Below are 27,920 nucleotides of genomic sequence, written 5' to 3' on the forward strand. Positions count from 1 at the left end.
AAATTGTTCATAAAACTTTTTATTTATTTTTGATTTCAATGACACTTTTGTGAAAAAATTATTGAAAGCTTCTTAAAACACAACACATCAATAACGTTTTCTCTAAAAATAATATTTGACTGTTTTATTTTTTAATTTTGCTGTTTTTCAATTCAAGCTTAGGGTCTTTTGTATTTAATTTATTTATCAACATTTTGATGCGTTTTCAAGATATGTATATATCTTATTATATATAAAAATCAATTTGTATTTGTTTGTAGGTTTGTTTGTTTGTTTGATTGTTTGTTTGATTGTTTGTTTGTATGTTTGTGTGTTCCTTATAGACACAGAAACGGCTGAACCGATTTTCTTGAAATTTTCACAGATGGTGCATAATGACCCCGTGGTGAAAATAGGGTACTATATTTTTTGATATATAAAGGGGAGGCGGACCCTCCCCCTTACCCTAATTTTCAGAAACGCCAGATCCCGGTGATGGGTGGTGCGATTTTAGCACAATTTTGTGTGCTCTCATATAGTGCCTTAAAAATAAAAAATTTGGTATTAAAATTTCGGATAGGGTACCTAGGGGGGCTGTCCCACCCTAAAACCTACCAAACATATATTTAGGCCAATCACGACAATATGGGACTCAAATGAAAGGTATTTAGGATAAGAAAACGTATCTGATATTCTATTGTCGGACCAAGTGCTAGGAGGACCATCATCATCGAACACATTTCGAACCGAACACTGATTTTGGTAATAAAATTCAATGATTTGCAAGCGTTGCTCGTTAGTAAGTCTATTCATGATGAAATGTCAAAGCATACTGAGCATCTTTCTCTTTGACACCATGTCTGAAATCCCACGTGATCTGTCAAATACTAATGCATGAAAATCCTAACCTCAAAAAAATCACCCTTTATATCTATATATCATTTACTTGAACCTCATATTGACATTGGCCTCTAAATTGGATATCAAATTCGTTTTCAAATCTTATTTAAACTCCTTATTGCAAAAGTCAGCAAATATGTCCGGTTCGGGGTATTGGCCCTAAAAACTATGAATATTTAGTTCCACTGTTTTTAAGACCCAAATTGTCTTGGTGAGCAAATACGTCCTATTTGGGGGTTGGTATGGTGGTGGGACGTCCCCTAGACAGGTGGACGCTAATGTTGATATCAGATACGTAGTCTACTCTCAAATACCTTTAATTTGAGCCCCATATTTCCATAGTCGGCAAACATGACCGGCTTGGGGGGTGTTTTGGGGGATGGTCGGCCACTCTGTTGGCCTTGAAATTATACATCGGTTTCGTGTTCCACTCTAAAAGCCCTCTTATTTGAGCCTCATATTGCAAAAGTCAGCAAATACTTACTATTTGGGTAGTGTTGTGGGGATGGGTTGACCCCATTGACACTTTCCCAAATATTGATATCAGATTCGTGTTTTACTCCCATAGACCTTTTATTTGATCCCCATATGGCTATGGTCGTACATTTTTCCCTTTGGGGGAGGTTTTTGGGGAGAGGCGGCCTTCCAAACACTTGGTCCCATATTTGGATATCAGATTCTACTTCTACACTCAACTACCTTTTAATTAAGCCCCATATTCCCATGGTCAGTAACTAAGTCCTGTTTGGGGGGTGTTTTGGGGAAGGGGTGGACCCCCACAGGATCATTATGCACCATCTGTGAAAATTTCAAGAAAATCGGTTCAGCCGTTTCTGAGTCTATAAGGAACACACAAACATACAAACAAACAAACAAATCTACAAACAAACACAAATTGATTTTTATATATAAGATTCTTATTAAAAAAATTTATTTTATATTTTTTATACCCGCTTCCGAAGGGGGTATATTCATTTTCTAATTCCCTTTGCAACACATCGAAATATCCATTTCCAGTTTAGTACAATTAATTTATTTAGTCTAAAAAATTTAACGTGAATGTTGTATTTCTAGTGTCCTCATTTAGATGCGGCAGTTGCTCTCAATCGTCATAAAACTTGCATGAATTATGCCAACTTTTTCCACACTTGATTCTAAATTATTAGTGAACTAGCTGTACCCGGCCCGCTCTCCTGCGCCTTCATTAGCACCACGCGATAAATAAGTTTCTTACTTACTACCATATGAATCTCCAAGTACAATTTGTTTATATACTACCAAATTCCATTTATTGAACCCCATATAGCCATGATTGACAAATATTCACATTTTGGGAGGTATTTTGAGGGGTAGGCAACCTCCTATCACTTGAACCTCAGTTAATACCATATTCGTAATCTACTCTCGAAAACCTATTATTTGGATCCCATATTGTCATGATGGTCTAATATGCCCACTTGGGACGATTTTGGTTTTGGGGCGGCCCCCTTAGTAGTTACACCCAATTTTTAGTATTCGGTAATTATATTTGCACTCTACTCTCGAATACCTTTCTATATTCGTTCTGTATTGTCCCGATCGGTGAACTTTTTATTCGGGCGGTACTCTTGGGTCGAAGCCCTAATCCAATTTTTGGCAAAAAAAATTCATTTGCGTCCCATATTGTCCCACTTTTTGGTTGTATTTTTGGGATGGTTTGTGTCTTGGACCCAATTTTGATATCTTTTCTCTTCTCCAAAATTCCTTTTATTTCAATTCCATACTGTCCCGATTTTTTAATTTTGGGCGCTACTTTTTTAACGGTTTTGGGTCTGGAGTGGCCTGCTAAGTACTTGAATCCAATTTTATGCCAAGTTCGTAATCTACTCTTAAATACCTTTCATTTGATACTCATATTGTCCCAATTGGTATATATATCCGTCCGGGTGGGTTTTGGGGTGGTGCGTCCCACAGGATATTTTACCCCAAAATTGTATACCAATTTCGTGTTTTTGGGGTACCTTAAGGTGGTATACAAAATTTCGCTTAAATCGGTGCACCCATCTCCGAGATCTGGCGTTTTTGAAAATGAGGGTAAGGGGAGGGTCCGCCCCCTATTTGGATATCTTAAAATATTGTACCCTATTTGGACATCTTCAATTTGGTCTATAATTTAGCTTTGAAGCATCTTACAAACGAACAAGTAAAAGCGTGCTAAGTTCGGCCGGGCCGAATCTTATATACCCTCCACCATGGAGCGCATTTGTCAGTTCTTTTCCCGGCATCTCTTCTTAGGCAAAAAATGATATAAGAAAAGAAAGAAAGAAAAATCTGCTATTAGAGCGATATCAAGATATGATCCGGTTTAGACCACAATTAAATTATATGTTGGAGACCTGTGTAAAATGTCAGCCAATTCGAATAAGAATTGCGCCCTTTGGGGGCTCAAAAAGTAAAATAGAGAGATCGATTTATATGGGATCTGTATCGGGCTGTAGACCGATTCAGACCATAATAAACACGTATGTTGATGGTCATGAGAGGATCCGTCGTACAAAATTTCAGGCAAATCGGATAAGAATTGCGCTCTCTAGAGGCCCATGAAGTCAAGACCCAAGATCGGTTTATATGGCAGCTATATCAGGTTATGGAACGATTTGACCCATACTTACCACAATTGTTAAAAGTGATACTAAAACACTATGTGCAAAATTTCAGTCTAGTCGGATGAGAATTGCGCCCTCTAGAGGCTCAAGAAATCAAGACCCAAGATCGGTTTATATGCCAGGTATATCAGGTTATGGACCGATGTGAACAACACTTGGCACAGTTGTTGGATATCATAACAAAACACTTCGTGCAAAATTTCATCCCAATTGGGTAAGAATTGCGCACTCTAGAGGCACATGAAGTTAAGACCCAATATCGGTTTATATGGCAGCTATATCAGGTTATGGACCGATTTGAACCATACTTGGCACAGTTGTTAGATATCGTAACAAAACACGTCGTGCAAGATTTCATTCTGATCGGATAAGAATTGCGCACACTAGAGGCTCAAGAAGTCAAGACCCAAGATCGGTTTATATGGCAGCTATATCAAAACATGGACCGATATGGCCCATTTACAATACCAACCGACCTACACTGATAAGAAGTATTTGTGCAAAATTTTAAGCGGCTAGCTTTACTCCTTCGGAAGTTAGCGTGCTTTCGACAGACAGACGGACGGACGGACGGACAGACATGGCTAGATCGACATAAAATTTCACGACGATCAAGAACATATATACTTTATGGGGTCTCAGACGAATATTTCGAGTAGTTACAAACAGAATGACGAAATTAGTATACCCCCCATCTTATGGTGGAGGGTATAACAACGCTTGCAATTTATTGAATTTTATTACCAAAATGCGTGCTCTGTTAAGAAAATTCATTGTGTTCACGAACGAAGCTCATTTCTGGTTCAATGGGTACGCCAGTAAGCAGAATTTTCGATTTTGGAATGAAATCAGCCAGAAGCATTGCAAGAGCTACCAATGCATCCAGAAAAAGTCACAGTTTGGTGCGGTTTATGGGCGCTGGCATCACTGAACCATACTTCTTCAAAGATGATACGATTCGCAACGTTACTGTGAATGGTGAGCGCTACCGTGAGATAGTATCCAACTATTTATACCCTCCACCATAGGATGGGGGTATATTAATTTCGTCATTCTGTTTGCAACACCGCGAAATATGCGTCTAAGACCCCATAAAGTATATATATTCCTGATCCTCATGTCATTTTAAGTCGATCTAGCCATGTTCGTCCGTCTGTCTGTCGAAAGCACGCTAACTTTCGAAGGAGTAAAGCTAGCCGCTTGAAATTTTGTACATATATTTTCTATTAGTGTTGGTCGGTTGGTATTGTAAATGGGTCAAATCGGTCCATGTTTTGATATAGCTGCCATATAAACCGATCTTGAGTCTTGATTTCTTGAGCCTCTAGAGGGCGCAATTCTCATCCGATTTAACTGAAATTTTGCACGTACTGTTTTGGTATCACTTTCAACAACTGTGCTAAGTATGATTCAAATCGGTTTATAATCTGATATAGCTGTCATATAAACCGATCGTGGATCTTGACTTCTTAAGCCAATAGAGCACGCAATTCTCATCCGATTTGGATGAAATTTTGGACGACGTGTTTTGTTGTGACTTCCAATAACTGTGCTAAGTATGGCGTAAATCGGTATAGAACCCGATATAGCTGCCATATAAACCGATCTGGGATCTTGACTTCTTGAGCCTCTAGAGGGCGCAATTCTCATCCGATGGGGCTGAAATTTTGTACAACGACTTCTCTCTTGAACTTCAACATACGTGTCTAATATGGTGTGAATCGATCAATAGCTTGATACAGCTCCCATATAAACCTATCTCCCGATTTTGCTTCTTGAACCCCTACAAGACGCAATTCTTATCCGAATGAACTGAAATCTTACACAATGACTTCTACAATGTGCAGCATTCATTTATGGTCCGAATCGTACCACAACTTGATATAGCTCCAATATCATAACAGTTCTAATTCAATATTCTATGTCTGTCTAAAAAGAGATACCGATACAAATGCGATCAATGGTGGAGGGTATATAAGATTCGGCCCGGCCGAACTTAGCACGCTCTTACTTGTTATACTATCCACCATAGTATGGGGTATACTAATTTCGTCATTCTGTTTGTAACTACTCGAAATATTCGTCTGAGACCCCATAAAGTATATATATTCTTGATCGTCGCGACATTTTATGTCGATCTAGCTTTGTCCGTCCGTCTGCCTGTCGAAAGCACGCAAACTTTCGAAGGAGTAAAGCTAGCCGCTTCAAATTTTGCACAAATACTTCTTATTAGTGTAGGTCGGTTGGTATTGTAAATGGGCCATATCGGTTCATGTTTTGATATAGCTGCCATATAAGCCGATCTTGGGTCGTGATTTCTTGAGCCTCTAGAGTGCGCAATTCTTATCCGATTTCAGTGAAATTTTTCACAACGTGTTTTGTTATGATATCCAACAATTATGCCAAGTATGGTTCAAATCGGTTCATAACCTGATATATCTGCTATATAATATGATCTTGGGTCTTGATTTCTTGAGCCTCTAGAGTGCGCAATTCTTATCCGATTGGAATGAAATTTTGCACGACGTGTTTCGTTATGATATCCAACAACTTTGCCAAGTATGGTTCAAATAGGGCCATAACCTGATATAGCTATCATATAAACAGATCTGGGGGCTTGACTTCTTGAGCTTCTAGAGGGAGCAATTCCTATCCGATTTGGCTGAAATTTTGCATGACGTATTTTATTTTTACTTTCAGCAACTGTTTTAAATGAGGTTCAAATCGGTTCATAACCTGATATAGCTGCCATATAAACCGATCTGGGATTTTGACTTCTTGAGCCTCTAGAGGTCGCAATTATTATCCGATTTGCCTGAAATTTTGTACGACGTATTCTCTTATGACCATCAACATACGTGTTTATTATGGTCTGAATCGGTCTATAGCCCGATACAGCTCCCATATAAATCTATCTCTCTATTTTACTTCTTGTTATATATAAGAATATAATTTAGTGCATTTATATTGACGTAGCAATTTTTAATCCCCTTCATCGTAGAATGGAGTATACTAATTCCGTTATTCTGTTTGTAACCCCCATAAAGTATATATATTCTTGATCGTCATGTCATTTTAAGTCGATCTAGCCATGTCCGTCCGTTTGTCTGTCGAAAGCACGCTATCTTTCGAAGGAGCCTTTTGAAATTTTGCAAAAATTTTTTTCTTAGTGTAGGTCGGTTGAGATTGTAAATGGGTCATATCGGTCCATGTTTTGATATAGCTGTCCTATAAACCAATCTTGGGTCTTGATTTCTTGAGTCTCTAGAGGGCGCAATTCTTATCCGATTTGAATGAATTTTTGCACGAAGTATTTTGTTATGATATCCAACAACTGTGCTAAGTATGGTTCAAATCGGTTCATAACCTGATATAGCTGTCATGTAAACAGATCTGGGGACTTGACTTCTTGAGCTTCTAGAGGGCACAATTCCTATCATTTGGCTGAAATTTTGCATGACGTATTTTATTCTTACTTTCAACAGCTGTGTCAAATAAGGTTCAAATCGGTTCATAACCAGATATAGCTGCCATCTAAACCAGCTTTTGCTTGTTGATATCATAATTGAAGAAGAGATTTTTTTACCCAAGGGTAGAATTTATTTATGCATACAATTTGACCGTATAATTTTCCATATTTTGTTAAATTTACAATATTTTTCACCAAAAGAAGAATGTGTCATGGAATCTTAAAATTTTTTCCTTTATTTTGATTAATTTTTCCTACCCTAATTGAATAAATTTGGTTGGCGATAAAGTTGTACCGTTCTCATTGAATTTGTTTTGTTTTTTTATATCTTGTATAGAAGGTTTTAAAAACACTCTCTCGTTTTAATCAGCCTCTGCCTGATTCTCAGCTGATTGCCTTAATTTGTACTTCATTTCACTCAGACCACCCTATAGTGGCAGCATTTTTCTTGGTAAAGCCTAATTACCGAATGATGACTTTAGACCTGAAAATGGTACATTGATGTAGCAAATGTTTGACGTTTTGCTTTGGTCATATCCAATAGGTAAAACCAAGCCCAAAAATGATTGCAAAATTTCGAAAGACTTCATTTCTGTTGGATTCTTCAAAGTGTTCGGTTCGATATTACGGGAAAGATAAATTATAACCTTTTTAGACCTTTTCGGTTTTGCGAGGAGGCTGATCTCCCGAGTGCTTTTGTCCACAATTGTCTGCCAGGGAAAAATCAACAGAAAGAACACTGATCGAGCCAACACTGAACACACACCTAAATACACAAGGAGCTTTACAGCAAGTCTCATTGAAATTCTGATTGCTGCTGGAGCCCACGACGGTTAGTGCCGCAACAGTACAAGCCAGATTGATAAAACTTCACCTGATGCCGAGCATACCCTGGAATTTCTAGTCCGACCATTGTCATATTAATATAATATCATTCTAATATTATACAGCACAGTTACTAATGTCGTCTTTGTTACCATCATATTTCGCCTTAACTTAAGCAGCCCAACAATGTTCATTTCATTTTGTCCATGATGGAGGCCACACACCGAGATTTCTAATTTGACTTGTACCAGTTCGCCTATCTGAAACAGGCCAACTTTTGTAACAATCGTTAAATTTCCGTATGTTCATTGTGGAGCTCGAAGAAGAAGTGGAGATCATAAGCAGCAAAATATCGCTTTCATACACAGTGTGCTAAATTTAAAAGAACATTTCTCGATTTGAAAATCGCATAATTTTTGCTGTGGTTTAAAGGTTTTAAGTATCATGAAATTGACTTAATTCTACATATTTATGCAAGATATTATAAATCTCTTTTGAATAGCATCTGCAGCATCGCAACATAAGAAGGCCTTCACTATGGGACGATTTGCTGGTGAGTCTTAAGTAAATGCTTTGATTTCATATAAATTTATATTGTCTTGCACTGATATTTTTTCGTGAGTGTATAAAAATGTTTACAATGATTCTGTGACTATTGCCTTGCATTAATAACAAAAACAAATTCATTGATGAATTTAGGCTTTCTTCTTTTTATACCCTCCACCATAAGATGGGGGGTATACTAATTTCGTCATTCTGATTGTAACTACTCGAAATATTCGTCTGAGACCCCATAAAGTATAAAGGGTGATTTTTTGAGGTTAGGATTTTCATGCATTAGTATTTGACAGATCACGTGGGATTTCAGACATGGTGTCAAAGAGAAAGATGCTCAGTATGCTTTGACATTTCATCATGAATAGACTTACTAACGAGCAACGCTTGCAAATCATTGAATTTTATTACCAAAATCAGTGTTCGGTTCGAAATGTGTTCATTCACCGTAACGTTGCGTCCAACAGCATCTTTGAAAAAATACGGTCCAATGATTCCACCAGCGTACAAACCACACCAAACAGTGCATTTTTCGGGGTGCATGGGCAGTTCTTGAACGGCTTCTGGTTGCTCTTCACTCTAAATGCGGCAATTTTGCTTATTTACGTAGCCATTCAACCAGAAATGAGCCTCATCGCTGAACGGTGAATGAACACATTTCGAACCGAACACTGATTTTGGTAATAAAATTCAATGATTTGCAAGCGTTGCTCGTTAGTAAGTCTATTCATGATGAAATGTCAAAGCATACTGAGCATCTTTCTCTTTGACACGATGTCTGAAATCCCACGTGATCTGTCAAATACTAATGCATGAAAATCCTAACCTCAAAAAAATCACCCTTTATATATTCTTGATCGTCGTGAAATTTTATGTCGATCTAGCCATGTCCGTCCGTCTGTCCGTCCGTCCGTCTGTCTGTCGAAAGCACGCTAACTTCCGAAGGAGTAAAGCTAGCCGCTTGAAATTTTGCACAAATACTTCTTATTAGTGTAGGTCGGTTGGTATTGTAAATGGGCCATATCGGTCCATGTTTTGATATAGCTGCCATATAAACCGATCTTGGGTCTTGTCTTCTTGAGCCTCTAGAGTGCGCAATTCTTATCCAATTGGGATGAAATTTTGCACGACGTATTTTGTTCTGATAGCCAACAACTGTGCCAAGTATGGTTCAAATCGGTTTATAACCTGATATAGCTCCCATATAAACCGATCTTGGGTCTTGACTTCTTCGACTTCTTGCGAAATTTCGGCCAAATCGGATAGGAATTGCGCCCTCTAGAAGCTCAAGAAGTCAAAACCGCAGATCGGTTTATATGGCAGCTGTATCAGGTTATGAACCGATTTGAACCATACTTGGCACAGTTGTTGGATATCATAACAAAACACGTCGTGCAAAATTTCATTCCAATCGGATAAAAATTGCGCCCTAAAGTGGCTCAAGAAATCAAGATCCAAGATCGGTTTATATGGCAGCTATATCAAAACATGGACGAATTTTGCCCATTTACAATACCAACCGACCTACACTAATAAAAAGTGTCTGTGTAAAATTTCAAGCATCTAGCTTAACTCCTTCGAAAGTTAGCGTGCTTTCGACAGACAGACAGACGGGCGGACGGACATGGCTAGATCGACATAAAATGTCATGACGATCAAGAATATATATATTGTATACCACACTCTTCCAATCCCACCAAACAGACAGCATAACCTTCTTTTGGTGGATATCAACCTTTGAAGTGGTTTGAGCTGGTTCACCATGCTTGGACCATGATCGCTTTCGACTAACGTTGTTGTAAACAATCCATTTTTCATCTCCAGTTATGATTCGTTTTAAAAACGGATCGAATACACACAAGCGTTGATTCGGTTTGTTAAATGAATTTCTTTCAATACATGTGGTACCCATATTAAAATTAACCCCAAACAAACAAATGTAAACAAAATTTCGCGCACTTTTTTTCTAAAGCAAGCTAAAAGTAACAGCTGATAACTGACAGAAGAAAGAATGCAATTACAGAGTCACAAGCCGTTGAAAAAATCTATCAACGCCGACTATATTACCGACAATTACTTTTTGGGCAACCCAATATAATAGTACAAGTAGAGAGTTTCCTTGTTGTAATTTTAACGAGTAGAGCTTTTCAGTAAACATTTATTGCGACCCAAAACAATTGCGACTAAATATACCATATATCCCTCGAACTATACTTCGCTCTTTATCATTTATTGAAATAAAAGTGTATCCCAATAGGATCATTTGTCCACTATTTATTTCAACATGATCTGTGTAAAATCGAAATGTCCAATTAAAAAAATCGAAGAACCTATGGTATCTTGCTGGTTATGTTATACGACTTATCACCCATAACATAAGAGAAGATAAAGGACTTCGTTGGTGTTGTGCAAAGTATAAAGTATTCGATGTTGAGTTTTATGCATTTTTTAAGAATAGTCGCAGTGAATTCGAAACAATAAATAATGACCTCGTCGCCTTAATGTAAAAATTTGCAAGATACAAATCAGTTTTTGAAAATGCATCATGCCTGGAGAATTTTCTGCAATCACCCATCGATTCAATGCGTTAAAGAAAAAAACCATTGAATCCTAATATAAACGCAGTTCCATGTAATATTGAAATTCCAATGGATCAACAACCATCAACCGGTTTAGTCGCCGACTACACGAGACTTAATACTCTGCCGCCTTCTGGTCTATTGACTCCATCGAACACAGCTGTTTCATCAAGTGCTCCTAGTGCCTCTGCCTTACCGTCTGGAACAACAACATTTTACACTCCACAAGCTACACCCAAACTACCAATTACGACTCCTAAACCACTTAAAGTTGCCCATAAGAAAGCGATTTATGCAGCGAAATTCGCTGCTGAAACTTCCACTGATGACATGTTATTTTATATAAAATCAAAGATTGACATTGATGTCGAATTGAGTGTTTACAAATTTAAGTACCATGAAAGGCGTAGCAAAGCTTCTTTCCGAATCACTGTTCCAGAAGACATTTTTGAAGTCGTTATAAAACCTGATTTTTGGCCCTCTAAGGCATTTATCCGAGAATATATCTTTAAGGATACGCCTCGATCTAATGTTGTTTACCTCCCAACTAATTCTAACTCTGAAATTATGCCAAAAAAATTAATTTATCATATGCTGCTGATTACATATCTCTAGTATATCAAAATGTTAGAGGGTTAAATACAAAACTGTCGTCTCTTTACCCAGATAGCTTTATTTTCGATTATCAAATCATCGCTTTTACTGAAACTTGGCTTCAGAATAAGGTATACGATTCTGAAATATTACATTCCAAATATCAAATATATAGGCGTGATCGGAACGATAAAATCTGGCGGTGGTGTGCTAATAGCGGTCTCCACTGAATTTCCTTCTGAAGAAATAATAGTGGAATCTTCCTTGGATATTGAATTTGTAGTCGTAAAAATATTTCAATATTTATTTCATGTTCTTACGTCCCACCCTCTTCTTCTTCTGTGAGGATATTTATTTAAAACATGTATCTGCAATCCAATCAGCATTTCAGTCATCTCAAACAAGAGACACATTGATTGCCCTTGGTGATTTTAATCTTCCTCAAATTAACTGGATTCATTCGTCCGAGTCAAATGATTTAACACCCGTGATACCAAATGGCATTTCTAATGAATGCATCGGCATATTGTTAAATTTCAAATTAATTACATAAACAATTCATTTTCTAAATTACTCGATCTTGTTTTCGTTAATCAACCAACTGAGCTATGTTTAAGTTCTAATGATCCGGTTGTAAGTACTGAGGATAGATATCATCCGACACTTAAATTACTTATACCCTGTCCCACTTCTAAAGTTAAAAGAGATGTAGCAATTGAAAAAGTGTACTATTTTGCTAAAACTGATTACATCAAACTGAACTCCCTTCTCTCATCTGTTCATTGGAATGAAATTTTCAGATCTAAAGATATCAATGAAATGATTTCAACTTTTTATACTGTGCTACTTGACTTTATTTCTCAATCTGTCCTTAAAACTACTTTTTGCAACGCATCTGGTCCTCCATGGAATACAACCAATCTTTCTAGGCTGAAGAACAAGAAGAATCTTACGTATAAAAATCAAATTTTGTTTGTTTGTATGTTTGTGTGTTCCTTATGGACTCAGAAACGGCTGAACCGATTTCATTGAAATTTTCACAGATGGTGCATAATGACCCCGTGGTGAAAATAGGGTACTACATTTTTTGATATCTGAAGGGGGGCGGACCCTCCCCTTACCCTGATTTTCGGAAACGCCAGATCTCGGAGATGGGTGGTGCGATTTAAGCACAATTTTGTGTGCTCTCATATAGTACCCGAAAAATAAAAATTTGGTATTCAAATTTCGGATGGGGTACCTAAGGGGGCTGTCCCACCCTAAAATCTACCAAACATGTATTTATGCCAATCACGATAATATGGGACTCAAATGAAAGGTATTTAGGATAAGAAAACGTATCTGATATCCAATTGTCGGACCAAGTGCTAGGGGGACCACCCCCACGTAGGCCACCTCTCACCATAGCAATATGGGGCTCAAATGAAAGGTCTTTGGGAGTAAAGCACGACTTTGATATCAATATTCGGGAGAAGTGTCTAGGGGGCCACGCCACCCCCACAACACCACCCAAATAGTAAATATTTTCTGACTATTGCAATATGAGGCTCAAATAAGAGGGCTTTTAAAGTGGAACACGAAACCGATATATATTTTCAAGGCCAACTCACTGAGTGGCCGCCCATCCCCCAAAACACCCCCAAGCCGGCCTTTTTTGATATTTGCTGACTTTTGCAATAAGGAGTTTGAATGAGATTAGAAAACGAATTTGATATCCAATTTTTAGGGCAATGACATTATGGGGTTCAAATAAATGATACATAGATATATGAGAATAGAGCACGTTGCTAATACATTTTACGGGCTTAGTGTTCGGGGGACCACCCCAATCCCCAAAACACCCCTTAATCGGGGATATTTACCGACCATGTCAATGTGGATCTTAAATGAAAGGTATTGGGGGGTAGAGTAAGAATTGATAGCCATTTTCGGGACTAATTTTCTGGGGGTATACCAAAATTTTTACCGACCATCGCAATATGGGGCTCAAATAAAGGTATTTGGGAGTAGAATACGAATTTGATATCTAAATGTAGGACCAAAACACCCCCAAAGGAAAAAAAATATTCGACCATATCAATATGTGGCTCAAATGAAAGGTACAATATTTGCGATTAGAAAACGAATTTGATAACCTATTTTGTGGCCATGTGTTTGGGAGACGCCTCATCCTGTAAACTTCTCTTAAGCCAATGGCAATATGGGGTTTAAATAAATGGTACTTGAGAGATCACGATGCTGATATTTTTTCAGGGCCAAGTATCTGGGGGACCACCTCTCCCCCGGAAACACCACTAAATCCGAATATCGGGCTGAAATAAAGTATTTTAAGAATGGAGTACACCTTACATCCAAGCTTAAATTCGTAGACCAATAATGATCATATGGGATTCAGGTAAAGGCACTTAGATTGTTAAACTCTTATTCAAGTTAGCATGGTATTTAACTAAAAGATCTTCGAAAATAAATATTCCAAGGAAACTTTTGTTCCATATAAAGTAAAAGAAGGCGCAGCATATCGGGTCCGGGTCAGCTAGTAAATTATATAAAAGGTTTAAACGCTCAGGGTCAACGTCTGACTTTTCGATGTATTCATTAACAAGATGCGAATATAATAAAGAAAACAAATTGGCGTATGATAGTTATTTGAATAAAATTAGAAATTAACTGAAATCAAATCCTATATCCTTCTACAAATTTGTGAATTCAAAGCGCCGTTGTAACAGTTTACCGAACTTTCTTAGATATAAAACTAAAGTAGCTGATAACGATTCAGGCATTGCGACATCTTTGCTGACTTTTTTAGCACTACCTACTCAGATAATTATTATGATTTATGTGGAACATATCCATACACAATCAACAATTCAGCTTTTATAGACGTATCTGAGATTGGCGAAAACATAGTACTTAAAAATTTAAGGTCACTGAAGATAACTTTTAATCCCGGTCCAGATGGAATTCGATCGAACATTTCAAAGCGCTCTCGAGCTTTCGTATCCTCTTTGTACACTTTTCAACAGTTCATTAAAGCATGGATATCTGCCGGAATTGTGGTTATTTAAAGCCGGAAATCGCATTGAGGTATCTAATTACAGGGGCATTTCAATTTTGAATGCTATTCCGAAGCTATTAGAGAAAATTCTGACTGACGCTATTTTACATCAAGCCTCTTCTATATTGTCTCCCTACCAACATGGATTACGGAAATCGAAATCGACGATAACAAATATTTTAGAATTTACTTGTTTGGTCAACGATGGCTTTAGGGAACGCCACCAAACGGATACTATATATACCGATTTTAGTAAAGCATTTGATAAAGTCAACCACAACCTTCTGTTAAGAAAAATAGATCTTATTGGTTTCAGTCCATCTTTACCAAAGTGGATCAGATCATATCTGACTCGACGTACTCAAAAAGTTAAATTTGGTACTGCAGTTTCCAAATCAATTGTTGTCTCTTCAGGAATTCCACAGGGTAGTCACCTTGGCCCTGTGCTGTTTTGTTTGTTCATAAACGATCTCCCTTTTGCTTTAAAGCACTCGAATATTTTGATGTATGCAGATGATGTAAAGATCTTCAGATCAACGAGAGACTCTGATGAACAGTGTTATCTTCAGTATGACCTTGACACTCTTTACGAATGGTGCAACCAGAACTTTATGAAACTTAATATTTCCAAATGCAAACACATATCATTTTCAAGAATAACCTCTCTTAAAACTAACTACTTTTTGGGTTCCAATCAACTTAAAGTAGTCTATAGCTTTAAAGACCTTGGATTTCTTCTAGATCAACGCTTAAACTTCCGTCAACACATCTCAATGGTTGTAAACAAAGCACATAGTGCTCTTGGCTGGAATGCTGGAGTAAAGAACTTTACGATTTCTCTATGACTTAACGATTTTTCTGTGGGATCCGTACTACAATATTCATTCTGATTTGATAGAATCAGTCAAATCAGAATGAGTATTTTAGTACGGATCGAAATGGGTGGGACAGAAGTTCATTACCTTCGTATGAGTACCGATTAAATCTTATAAAGCTTCCTACATTAAAAAGTCGTAGAACCATGCTAAACATTACGTTTTTGACTAAATTAATTCATTGCGAAATAGATTCCTGCTTTCTTTTGAGTCGAATTTTCTTTAACGTTCCTATCAGACCTAGCAGATATTTTGATCTTTTGAAAATTTCTTATTATAAAACCAACTATGCCAATAATGATAATGAATATAGGTGCCGAACCTATGTTATCAATTTAATCAACTGAAAGATATTATAGATCTATCTGAGAATCGAGAAAGTTTAAAAAGGAAAATTATATTATTTTTAAATTCTTTGGTGAATACATTTGTGAATATTGTATATTTTTATTAGTCTGAAAGGGTGTTTATTATCTGTAGACTTAAATACAATTCGGGACCAATTTTCTGGGGGTTTACCCCTTTCCCAAAATACCCCACAAACAGAAATTTTTTACTGACCATCGCAATATGGGGCTCAAATAAAGGTATTTGGGAGTCGAATATGAATTTGATATCCAAATGTAGGACCATGTATTTAGGGCATCAACTCCCTTTCCCAAAATACCCCCAAAGGGAAAAAATTTTTCGACCATCCCAATATGTGGCTCAAATGAAAGGTATTTGAGATTAGAAAACGAATTTGATAACCTAAATATTTTGGGGCCATGTATTTGAAGGACGCCTCATCCTGTAAACTCCTCTTAAGCCAATGGCAATATGGGCTTTAAATAAATGGTATTTGAGAGAATATCACGCTGCTGATATTTTTTTAGGGCCAAGTATCTGGGTAACCACCTCTCCCCCGAAAACACCACTAAATCAGAAATCATGAGTAGACGGGCTGAAATGAAGTATTTTAAGAATGGAGTACACATCCAGACTTAACTTAAATTAGTAAGTTAACTTAAATTAGTAGCCCAATAAAGATCATATGGGATTCTGATAAAGGCACTTATATTGTTAAATTCTTAGTCAAGTAAGCATGGTATTTCACTAAAATATCTTCGAAAATAAATATTCCAAGGAAAGTTTTGTTCCATACAAAGTAAAAGAAGGCGTAGCGGAGCGGGCCTGGGTCAGCTAGTGATATATATAGACCAATCATGACAATATGCTATTCAAATGAAAGGAATTTAAGGGAGAAAACGTATCTACTATCCAACTGTCGGACTAAGTGTTTGGGGGACCCCAAAACACCCAAAACAATATGGGACTCAAATGAGAGGTATTTGCGAGTAGAATACGAATTTGGTATCCAAATGTGGGACTAAGTTTCTGGGGGGTGCACCCGTTCCGCAAAACACCCCCAATAAAAGGTATTTAAGTGTAGAATACGAATCTGATATCTAAATGTGGGACCAAGTGCAGGGGGGACCGCCCCTTCCAAAAACAACCCCCAAGAGGGCTCAAATGAAAGGTCGTTGGAAGTAAAGCACAAATCTGATATTAATATTCGTGAAAAGTGTGTATGGGGCCACCCCACCCCCATAACACCACCCATGTAGGACGTATTTGCTGACGATTCCAATATGGGGCTGTAATAAGAAGTATTTTAGAGTAGAACACGAATCTGATTTATATTTTCAGGGCCAAGTCTCTGAACGGCCACCCCATCCCCCAAAACCAGTCTTGTTTGCCGACTTTGGAAATATGTGGCTCAAATGAAAGGTATTTGGGAGTAGACCACGAAACTGATATCAACATCCGGGACCAACTGCTTAAGGGACGTTCCACCCCCATAACAACGCGCAAATAGGACATATTTGCTCACCATGACAATTTGGGTCTTAAAGAGAGTGGAACTAAATAGTCATAGTATGTATATCCAATACATATCCAATATATATACAATTTAAAGTTTAAATACATTGGACAAATTTGAATTTGTCCCTTTAATTTAAGTACAATCTATCGTAGAATAAGTCGAAGTATATGAAGTCAAATTGTGAATTGTAAATGAATTTGTAGCACGTAAGAAAATATCTATTAGCACTAAGTGTATATATTGTGAATTTCTAATCTTAAGCCATTTTTAGTACTTAAGCTCATCTGCAATTCTTTTACTAATGAACTGCCCACTTCTTCTACAACCGCAGCAAGGTGAGCAACACATCTCTACTCTTTCTCTCATAATAAAACTAGTGTCTCTATATCCATACCCGAACTTTACCATTGCGTTATTTTTTTTCTAACTCTTTTTCATTGGGTTTACCTTCTCGTCATCTAACTTATTATTCCTCGCTCTATGAGGAATAATAAGACTAGTTCATCGCATATTATTACAGTCCACACAGCATCGACTGAGGGAATTCCGCCAGTGACGTCACCGCCTCTCTTTTCTCAAAGCAACAGCCGCTCTAACCCCGCTTCACGTCTAACTGGAAAGCCCCCATTCCTGTCCATGGTCCTTCGAAACCGTTCACTGAGTTAACCATCAATTGAGGTAAATCCCATCTGCAGTGTCTAGCATACGTAGATGTGTGTCATCGTTTCGGTAAGTGAAACCACATAAGTTGTCTAAGAAGTCAAGTCAAACAAAACAAAAAGACATAAAAAGGCAGCATACATTACATACACACTCAAAAAAAAAAAAAAAAAAAGAGAAAGAAAAAAGGAGATAGTGCCACACACAAAATTTACAGAAGGTCAAAATCGCATGTGAAAATTAAAAAACGCATTTTTAAATGCGGAGTGAAACAGGGGAAATTCTACGTAAAATCCCTTAAAAAAGAGATAAAATTTGTTATACTGCGGAGATTATCAGCTCGTCTCTATTTCTCTCAAAAAGTGTGTATGTAAATGCCTATGTCTATATACATAAAAAGATAGAATCGTCAATTGTGAGAGGAAAGTGCTAAAAGTGCAAAGAAGTGTTGTTTCTGTCTGTCCTCATGTGTTGGACACGGTGAAAAGTGCTGAAAATAACGTTATTCAAAACATATTTTTACCCGTCTCTGAAAATTGCTTAAAAGTAGTGTTATTTTGTTCGTAGCCATAAATCCCGTTAAAGTCAAATGAAAGTCGTTTAAAGTCTACATAACGGATTATGATTACAAGGAAAAGTACATAATTTATACCAAAAACATAAGATTCGGTAATACATAGGCGGTTCTATATACAACACAAAGTTCAACGATCGTTTCGTACAGTGTATAAGGGAACAGAGATTAATGTTAGCTCTCTCATTAGATTGGTATTGAGAAGAGAACAAATAACTAAACTGCAACAGGAAAGGCCAATGCCAACCACGAATGAAGAGCAAAGGAAAAGAAGAAGCACTCAGACAGACAGACACACACTTACAAGAAGAAGAATTTATTACATTTAAATAGATTTGAAGCTAAATGGAAATGAAATAATTAAAAGGAAAACAAAGGGCAAAATTTAAAAGAAGTGTAAAAAAAATAATATCGCACTTATTGAAACACTAATTCTAAATCACAGCACTATAGTTTTTATTGCACGGCTCCCTCACAAAAAAAACGTACATTATTGCACGATTCTATCTCCATTTACATTTCAAGTATAATCACCATCATCCACCTGCGACAAACGTAAACAAAAAAAAAAGAAAAAACAACCACGAACCTATCAAAGCAACTGGGTTACGAAAAAAAGAGAAAATTAAACTGAAGACATAAAGCGTAAATAAACAAAGTGAAAAAAACATAAACGCCATTCTCCGCTTAAGCTTTGTTATTGGCAAGTATGAGTGTATGTTTGTTCAAGGGGTCTCGTCCGTGCTGCTTACTCCCTACGCATTGACTCTGTCGCTGCTCAACAGGCAGAGCCCACGCGTTCAGCCACCTGATACACACACGTACATATGTAGGCAGGTTGGTTCGCTCTCACTAGAAGTGGTCATATGAGGATCAAAACAAACCACCAAATACGCGGTGTTGCCAGACTAGGGGGTTGGTAATATGTTGTGGGATTCATGTTTTTCTGAGAAAATTTCCGCGCTTATGTAAGTTGACGGAAAACCAACCCGTCCATAGAAATAGAATAGAAGTTTGGGAGTAGAAGAACAGTGGTGTTCATATAACGCCAGCAGACATACACTCGGAAAAAAAAAGATAAAAAATAAATAAATAAATGTTGGATAAATACAGCGGCAGTGCATTCGTGGAGATTTACCTTTCAATTCATATGTAATCTGAATTGATAAGCAGGAATAGTTTACATACTAACAGAGTCAATATATATATTAACTAACCCTTTTCATTACAAATCATATACGTATTGTTTACCTGATTTTCAGCCTTTGTGTGAACTTGTTTAACAAGTTAAAAATTTTTTTATGAATTAAACAGAGATATTTGAAGAAATTTTTGGGGTTATAATAGCGTATGTGTTTTTACAATTTTTGGAAATTGATATACACATATGATCAAGAAACCAACTCCAAGTAAATTTCAACAACTACCATCTGCAGGTGTTGTGAATTATTGAATACCCTAATTGCCCAAGTCTCTTAATGCACTTTCCTATACAGTAGGGGTTGCTCTATTGGACCGCGTTTCACAAGTTTGGTGCATTCAATAGAAATTTAATTTTCAGACACCACTGGTCCATCCTATTACGCTCATGTCGGAGATTTCAGTCCCTCACTGTGAATTATTTGGGTTGACTCTGAAATTTTGCCTTTGGTATTGTCGCTTTGAGTCTAAGACTACCCTTTAGACGCCCGCAAAGATTCTGAATTTTTAATTATATTTGGCATATGATGCAAGACCCGCTACTTTAATTATTCAGAATATTGTCACCTCCCTTGTTAGCGGAACAATTTTGACTATTCATCGGAGCTTTACGCTTGCACTCAATTCAATCGCAAATCAAAATTGTTTCTATCTCCCTGTGTTTCCAGAGGCAAACGGAATTTCTTACGACTTTTTACCAAATAATTCTACCAAATAATTCTGCTACGCTAGGTTTGTTTTCAGACCGGAATTTTCAGACTCTTCGCTTACTCACCCACTTTCTCATCGTACACTGTGTTGTACGCTTACTCGCTCTCTTTGCCCTCGTTCACTTTATTTTACGGAATCAGTACATGATGAGCTTGGAAAACGCAACGGCAGACTTGGCGTCACAGCCTTCAGTATCTAATCCTTTATCGAATTCCGCTTCCGCAATCAAAACTTCGTCGAGCCATGACAAGTTTCTTTTCGATTGTGACCATTTGATCAACTTTTGCACTCAGTTTGAACAGAGTGACATTCAGGATCAAACTGATTCGGTATTGGAAGTGAAATTGGAAGATCTCGAGAATCGGTGGCAACGACTGCAGGCTACCTATGAAGGTCTCATGCTAGCTCCAAGGAATGTCTATACCAAAGACTTCCGGGAGAATGCTAGAATTAATTTCAATGCTAGCTCCGAGGCCTATTACACGGCGAGGTCCCAAATCCTAGATATTCTAAGAATGTCAGGTGGAAATTCTCGCCAAAACGCGAGACATAGCCTTATTCCCGCTTACATTCCCCAGCCTTCGGTTAACCACTCTTCTCAAGATGTTGCCAACAGTTACATCAAAGTCCCGCCATGTGATACAGAGGTATTTAAAGGAGGTTACGAAGAATGGCCGTCATTCCGTGACATGTTCACGGCGGTTTACGTCAACCATCCGAAATTGACAAGAGCTCAGAAATTGTATCATTTGCGGAACAAGACTAGGGGTGCGGCCGGCGCCATAGTCAAAAGATACACTCTTTGCGACGAAAACTTCGAGCTCGCTTGGAGTGCTCTAAAGGCTCGCTATGAGAACAAGCGAGTCTTAGTAGATAATCAGTTAAAGATTCTCTTCAACATTCCTTCAGCTTCTGTGGAGAACAGTGAGGCAATTCACAAAATTCAATCCACCGTGAATGATTGTCTCTGCACTCTCAAGACTCTTGACGTCAATGTAGAAAGCTGGGATCCCATACTGCTATACTTGGTTTCGACCAAGTTGCCAGATGAAACGCTGGCTCTGTGGGAACAATCCCTCAGATCTCATCGCGATCTTCCTACCTGGAATCAGCTCGATGAATTTCTCATCAACAGGTATGAAATCGTGGAACGGCTCTCGAGCATAAAAGCCACAAAGACCAGAAGTTCGCTCCCGTCTCAAAGCAGTGGTAAGATTCAAACTTATCACTCGCAAGAAAAGCTAAGCTCTTCTTGCCCCCTGTGCAGTTCCGACCACACAATAAGGAGTTGTGGACAGTTTCGGAAATATACTGCACAACAACGCATAGATTTTGCATACAAACACAAATTGTGCATAAACTGCCTCTCCTCATCTCATCTCAAGACAAATTGCAAGAGCGTGAACACTTGCATCATTTGTCATAAGCCACATCACTCTCTGCTTCATCTAAGAGGTAAGCCAGAAGAAAAAACTGAGGATAATACAATCCATTCTGGTCACGAGGATGACAAGGGTCAAATAAAATCTTCTGGCATAAATTTAAGAAACACGTCTCATAATGAAGCTCCCTCAACTTCAGCCGCAAGGCGATCCTCACAGGTTCAGGCCAATTTTTCGGCCAACAACGACATGATTTTGTTACGAACAGCTCTAGTTCGTGTTGAACATCAAGGGGAGTTATTTACGCTAAGAGCTCTTATTGATCCCGGGTCTCAACGGACCTTTATAACACAGAGAATTCAGAAGCGCTTGCAAATTCCCACTTCTAAAGCGCATTTTGAGATTTTTGGAATTGGCGAACAGACTCAGACGTCGAATAAAGAATGCCAACTAGTCATTGTTGCGGAGAAATACGATGTCCGCTTTTCAGTCTCGGCAATAGTATTGCCTAAAATGACAAAATGGCTTCCGTCCGTATCGTTCGAAATCTCAAATCCCTCAGAGTTGGAGGAGCTAGATCTGGCCGATCCAAATTTCAATAAATCCGCTCAAATTGACCTGATTTTAGGCAATGATTCGGAACGATTCATAAATATTGAAGGTATCAGGAAGAATATATGTGGCGATACCTCAGCATACAATACAGTTTTTGGCTGGGTATTGAGCGGTCCAATGCAAACTGAGAGAATTTTCTCATTTTCCACAAACGTGGTTGAATCCGAAGATGTGAAAATAAGCGAACTTCTAAGAAAATTCTGGGAGCAAGAAGAGGTACCTATGGCTCCCCCTCTTTGCAAAGAAGATCAGTTTTGTGAAGAGTTCTACTGTAAAACTACGTCCAGATCCCCGGATGGTAGATACGTCGTGAGACTGCCTTTCAAAGCAGAATTCTCCGACGCCCTATCTCTTGGCTCATCCCGTTTTCTAGCGCTAGCTCAGTACAATCGGATGGAGACAAAGCTCTCTGATGATCCCGAGCTAAACACCGAGTACAATTCAGTGTTAAACGAATATATTTCTCTCGAACATGCTCAGGAGACCTCGTCTCAGGAGATTAACTGCGGTGGAAAATACAATTCCTTTTATCTCCCTCACCACGCAGTTGTCCGACCAGAGCACAAGTCCACGAAAGTGAGAGTCGTGTTCAACGCATCTCGCAAGAGCAAATCGGGTTACTCTCTGAACGATGTCCTCCACACTGGGCCTACACTACAAACCGATTTGACATCTGTGATCCTCAGCTGGCGTAGATACCGATATGTGTTCTGTGGGGACATTCAAAAGATGTATAGGCAGATATGGCTACATCCTATCGATAGAGCATATCAGCGAATACTTTTCAGACCGGATCCTAAGGGACCGGTGAGAGATTTTGAACTGAAAACAGTTACCTTCGGCCTGAATTGCGCACCGTTTTTGGCGATTCGCACCCTCTTACAACTTGCCTCTGACTCTGAGAACGAATTTCCCAATGTCGCGAAAGCATTGAGGAAAGAGACATATGTCGATGACATTTTGTCCGGCGGCTTCTCTATAGAGGACACCATTCGGGCGCAAGAGGACTTGAGATCAGTTCTTAAGCAAGCGGGGTTTTCTCTCGTCAAGTTGACTGCGAACGATCCACAGTTGCTCGCGCATCTCCCACCGGAGAGTCTGTATGACTCTGATTTCCTACGCTTCGATGAATCAAGCACTACCAAGACACTTGGTATCAGGTGGAACGCGCTCACTGATTCGTTTAGTTATACCCTCGGCCCTTTACCGACAGACCAGCCCATGAGCAAACGCAAGGTCCTCTCTGCCGTCGCGCAATTGTTTGACCCTGCAGGATGGGTTGCCCCTGTAGTGATCAGGTCGAAGATACTGATACAGCAACTTTGGCTAGAAGGGCTGGATTGGGATGACGAACTCGGCTCAGAGACCCTGCTGAAGTGGAATTCTCTAGTGAATGATTTGAATCACATCGGGGCGATTTCCATATCAGATGGCTACAGTATCATCCCTCTGATACCGTGGAGCTTCACGGGTTCTCTGACGCGTCTCAAGCAGCAATGTGCGCATGCTTGTACATTCGGTGTCAAACCTCCAACTCGGTTGTTTTCTCGAATTTGCTCGTCGCAAAGAGCAAAGTAGCCCCACTGAAGCCTGTGTGCCTGCCACGTCTAGAGCTCAACGGAGCGTACCTCCTCGCAAAGCTTGTCAATTTTGTATTATGCACTTTCGATCTAGACATTAGTGGCATAACTCTCTGGACGGACTCATCCATTGTCCTTGGTTGGTTAACAAAACCACCATGGACATGGGAAACGTACGTGGCAAATCGGACGTCCAGAATTCATGACCTTCTTCCAGGGGGGACATGGCGGCATGTCCCTACTCATGACAATCCAGCGGACCTCGGCACAAGAGGTTGTAGGCCGCAGGACCTCACCTGTAACTCATTGTGGTTTCATGGCCCGAATTGGCTGACGAACCCACCGTCAGAATGGCCGAACAGGAACCCTTTGGTTTCCCCGGAAATAGGGAAACGCCTGGATATCCAAGTTATACACGAGACAGTAGAAGACTCAGACCTCTTGCTCAGATTCTCTTCGTACCCGCGAGCACTGAGGGTAGTCTTCTACATATTCAGATTCTACCATAACTGCCTTGGTAGATCTAGAGGTGACACAAGAAACTCCTCTCCCATTCTTACCCAAGATGAGGTAAGGCACACCAAATCCCGTTTAATAAGGTTAGCCCAGATGAAATGGTACCCTGAGGAATACAAGCAGGTTAGTAGGGCTGAGGAATTGTCCAACAAAAGTTCACTACAATGTCTGAACCCCTTCTTAGATCGGGACAAAATCCTACGCGTTAATGGCCGACTCGCGGCCTGTTCTTTACCCTACAACGAACGATTTCCCATCATACTGCCGGGGAACTCTCGCCTTTGCCATTTATATTTGCTCCATTTGCACGAGTTTCTCGCCCACGGTGAGTGCATTCTCATGTGTCGTATGATTCAAACAGAGTTTTACGTCTCACGACTCAAGCCGAGAGTGAAGAACATCATTCATAAATGCAAGACTTGCATCATTTTTAAGAAGAGACCGTGCGTCCAAATAATGGCTCCGCTCCCCCCTGACAGATGCACTATTACACCAGCATTTCACGTGACTGGTATAGATTTTGCAGGACCTTTTGAAATTAAGGTTTCATCCCTGCGCCGATCCCCTCTCCTGAAAGGCTATGTGAGCATTTTCGTGTGCTTCGCTACCAAGGCCGTACATTTAGAGCCATGTTCCGAGCTCTCCACAGCAGCATTTGAAGCCGCATTCTCTCGTTTCCTTGGGAGGCGAGGCCTACCTAGAAAGGTAGTGTCTGATAATGGGAGAAATTTCGTAGGGGCCAGTCGCAAAATGCTTAGAGAATTTAGAAGTTTTATTCAGGTGGCGGCAAGCGACATTGCGGAAAAATATGCTACACAGGGTTTCGAGTGGCAGTTCATACCCCCTCATGCTCCACATATGGGTGGCCTTTGGGAGTCGGCTGTTAAATCTTTCAAGCACCATTTCAAAAGAGTAGCTGGGGCTCATTTGTTTACCTTCGAGCAGTTTTCGACCGTCCTTGCTCGAATTGAAGGAGTTCTAAACTCACGGCCCATCTCCGCTATCTCTGAGGATCCTAATGATCTCACAGCCCTAACACCCGGACACTTTTTGAAAGGTGCTCCAATCATGGCATTTCCCGAGCCTAGTGCTGATGACATTTCCCTGGTGAATAGGTGGTTGAAGCTTAAGGCAATCCATCACCAGTTTGCTATACGATGGAAGGAAGAATATCTGAGGACGCTACAGAAGCGATATAAATGGAAAACCACTTCACCCAACATAAGGGTCGGCGATCTTGTGGTCGTAATGGATGATCTACTACCGCCTAGCGAATGGCGATTAGGAAGAGTGGCCAAGACTCACAATGGTTCGGACAAGAACATTAGGGTAGCCGACGTAAGAATTGCATCGGGAGTCATTACGCGACCGATTGTTAAATTATGCCACTTACCTTTGCTCAACCAACCCCAATAGAAATCCTAGTATAATACTATCTCGATGCATCATTGTGTTTGCTAAACCATCTTATCACTCATCTTATCTCGTTCTCATAGGCTCTATGTCACTTGTTGATTGCATTACCAAATCATTAACATCTGTCTTCTTTCAGGTCAAATATGAATGCCCAAGAGTTATACAAGTGCATGCTTTGCAAAAAACGTCATGCCCTCAGGTTCTGCCCACAATTTATACTGATGACTGTAGAAGACAGGAGAGCCGCCGTTCGACAACACCGTTACTGTCGAAATTGTCTGGCAAAAAGCCATTCTGTAGTAGAGTGTCAGTCGACGGATACGTGCCGAAAATGTGGGTTTCAGCATCATACAATGCTGCACCCACGAAAACTTGTACTGAAGTCAAAAAGCTCCAACGCCGCCTCCAAGTCGCACTCATCTAACCAACCAACTTCATCTCGGCCCCAAAGAAATCCAGCAGCACAGTCCAATGCCACAGCCAAATCACGCATTGGCCAACGTCAGCACTCAGCTTCGGCTGGCCAACAACAACAAAGGCGAGCCAAAAGGCACAATAAACCAAAGGGTCAAAGAAGCCACCAACAACAACCACCCAAGCACCAACGAAAATTGAAGACCCAAAAGTCCAACAAAGAGCGCCCACTAACTTCACAACCCAACTACTTAATTTTATCTGAAGCCATCAAGTCGTTGGCAACAGTGTTATGCGCTTCACCAAATCTTGCGCAAGCGCAAGGCCGGCGCCATGGACAAATTTGAATTTGTCCCTTTAATTTAAGTACAATCTATCGTAGAATAAGTCGAAGTATATGAAGTCAAATTGTGAATTGTAAATGAATTTGTAGCACGTAAGAAAATATCTATTAGCACTAAGTGTATATATTGTGAATTTCTAATCTTAAGCCATTTTTAGTACTTAAGCTCATCTGCAATTCTTTTACTAATGAACTGCCCACTTCTTCTACAACCGCAGCAAGGTGAGCAACACATCTCTACTCTTTCTCTCATAATAAAACTAGTGTCTCTATATCCATACCCGAACTTTACCATTGCGTAATTTTTTTTTTCTAACTCTTTTTCATTGGGTTTACCTTCTCGTCATCTAACTTATTATTCCTCGCTCTATGAGGAATAATAAGACTAGTTCATCGCATATTATTACAGTCCACACAGCATCGACTGAGGGAATTCCGCCAGTGACGTCACCGCCTCTCTTTTCTCAAAGCAACAGCCGCTCTAACCCCGCTTCACGTCTAACTGGAAAACCCCCATTCCTGTCCATACATATCCAATTTTGAGGACAATGTACGATGCTGATATATTTTCAGTGCCAAGTGTTTGGGGGACCACCCCACTCCCCAAAACACCCCTTAATCGGGCATATTTACCAACCACCTCAATGTGGGGCTCAAATGAAAGGTATTGGGGTATACCCCTTCCCTTAAATACCCCACAAACAACAATTATTTACTGACCATCGCAATTTGAGGCTCAAATAAAAGTATTTGCGAGTACAATACGAATCTGATATCCAAATGTGAGACCATGTATTTGGGGCACCGCCCCTTTCCCAAAACACCTTCCAAATAGTACAAATTTTGGGGCCAAATGTTTAAGGACGCCTCATCCCATAAACTACTCTTAAGCCAATGGCAATATGGGGTATAAATAAATGGTATTTGAGAGAAGAGCACGATGGTGATATTCTTTTCTGGGCCAGGAGTCTAAGAGACTACCTTACCCCCGGACATGATGACAATATCGAGCTAATATAAAGAATTTTAATAATGGAGTATATCTAAGACCCAAACGTTAATGACCCTAAACCCTGCGAGCGAATTCATAGACCAGTAAAGATCTTATGGGTTCATATAAAGGCATTTATATTGTTATGCTTTTGCGATATACATATATTATTTTC

General features: G+C 39.3%; 3 protein-coding genes across 3 annotated transcripts; all 3 read left to right on the forward strand.

The window, feature by feature from the left end:
* Positions 1-17,455: 17,455 nt before the first annotated feature.
* Positions 17,456-27,040, forward strand: LOC131998520 (uncharacterized). The gene is made up of 2 exons (XM_059370856.1): positions 17,456-18,072; positions 26,134-27,040. Exon 2 carries the CDS (start codon positions 26,141-26,143, stop codon positions 26,756-26,758), a length of 618 nt encoding a protein of 205 aa, XP_059226839.1. The 5' UTR covers positions 17,456-18,072; positions 26,134-26,140; the 3' UTR covers positions 26,759-27,040.
* LOC131996737 (uncharacterized) lies at positions 20,635-24,063 on the forward strand. Its single transcript, XM_059366570.1, has one exon. It carries the CDS (start codon positions 20,635-20,637, stop codon positions 24,061-24,063), a length of 3,429 nt encoding a protein of 1,142 aa, XP_059222553.1.
* On the forward strand, positions 25,038-26,006 carry LOC131996739 (uncharacterized). Its single transcript, XM_059366578.1, has 2 exons — positions 25,038-25,919; positions 25,998-26,006. Exons 1-2 carry the CDS (start codon positions 25,038-25,040, stop codon positions 26,004-26,006), a joined length of 891 nt encoding a protein of 296 aa, XP_059222561.1.
* Positions 27,041-27,920: the final 880 nt, after the last annotated feature.

This window comes from Stomoxys calcitrans, chromosome 1, assembly GCF_963082655.1.
Source record: "Stomoxys calcitrans chromosome 1, idStoCalc2.1, whole genome shotgun sequence".
Taxonomy (NCBI): domain Eukaryota; kingdom Metazoa; phylum Arthropoda; class Insecta; order Diptera; family Muscidae; genus Stomoxys; species Stomoxys calcitrans.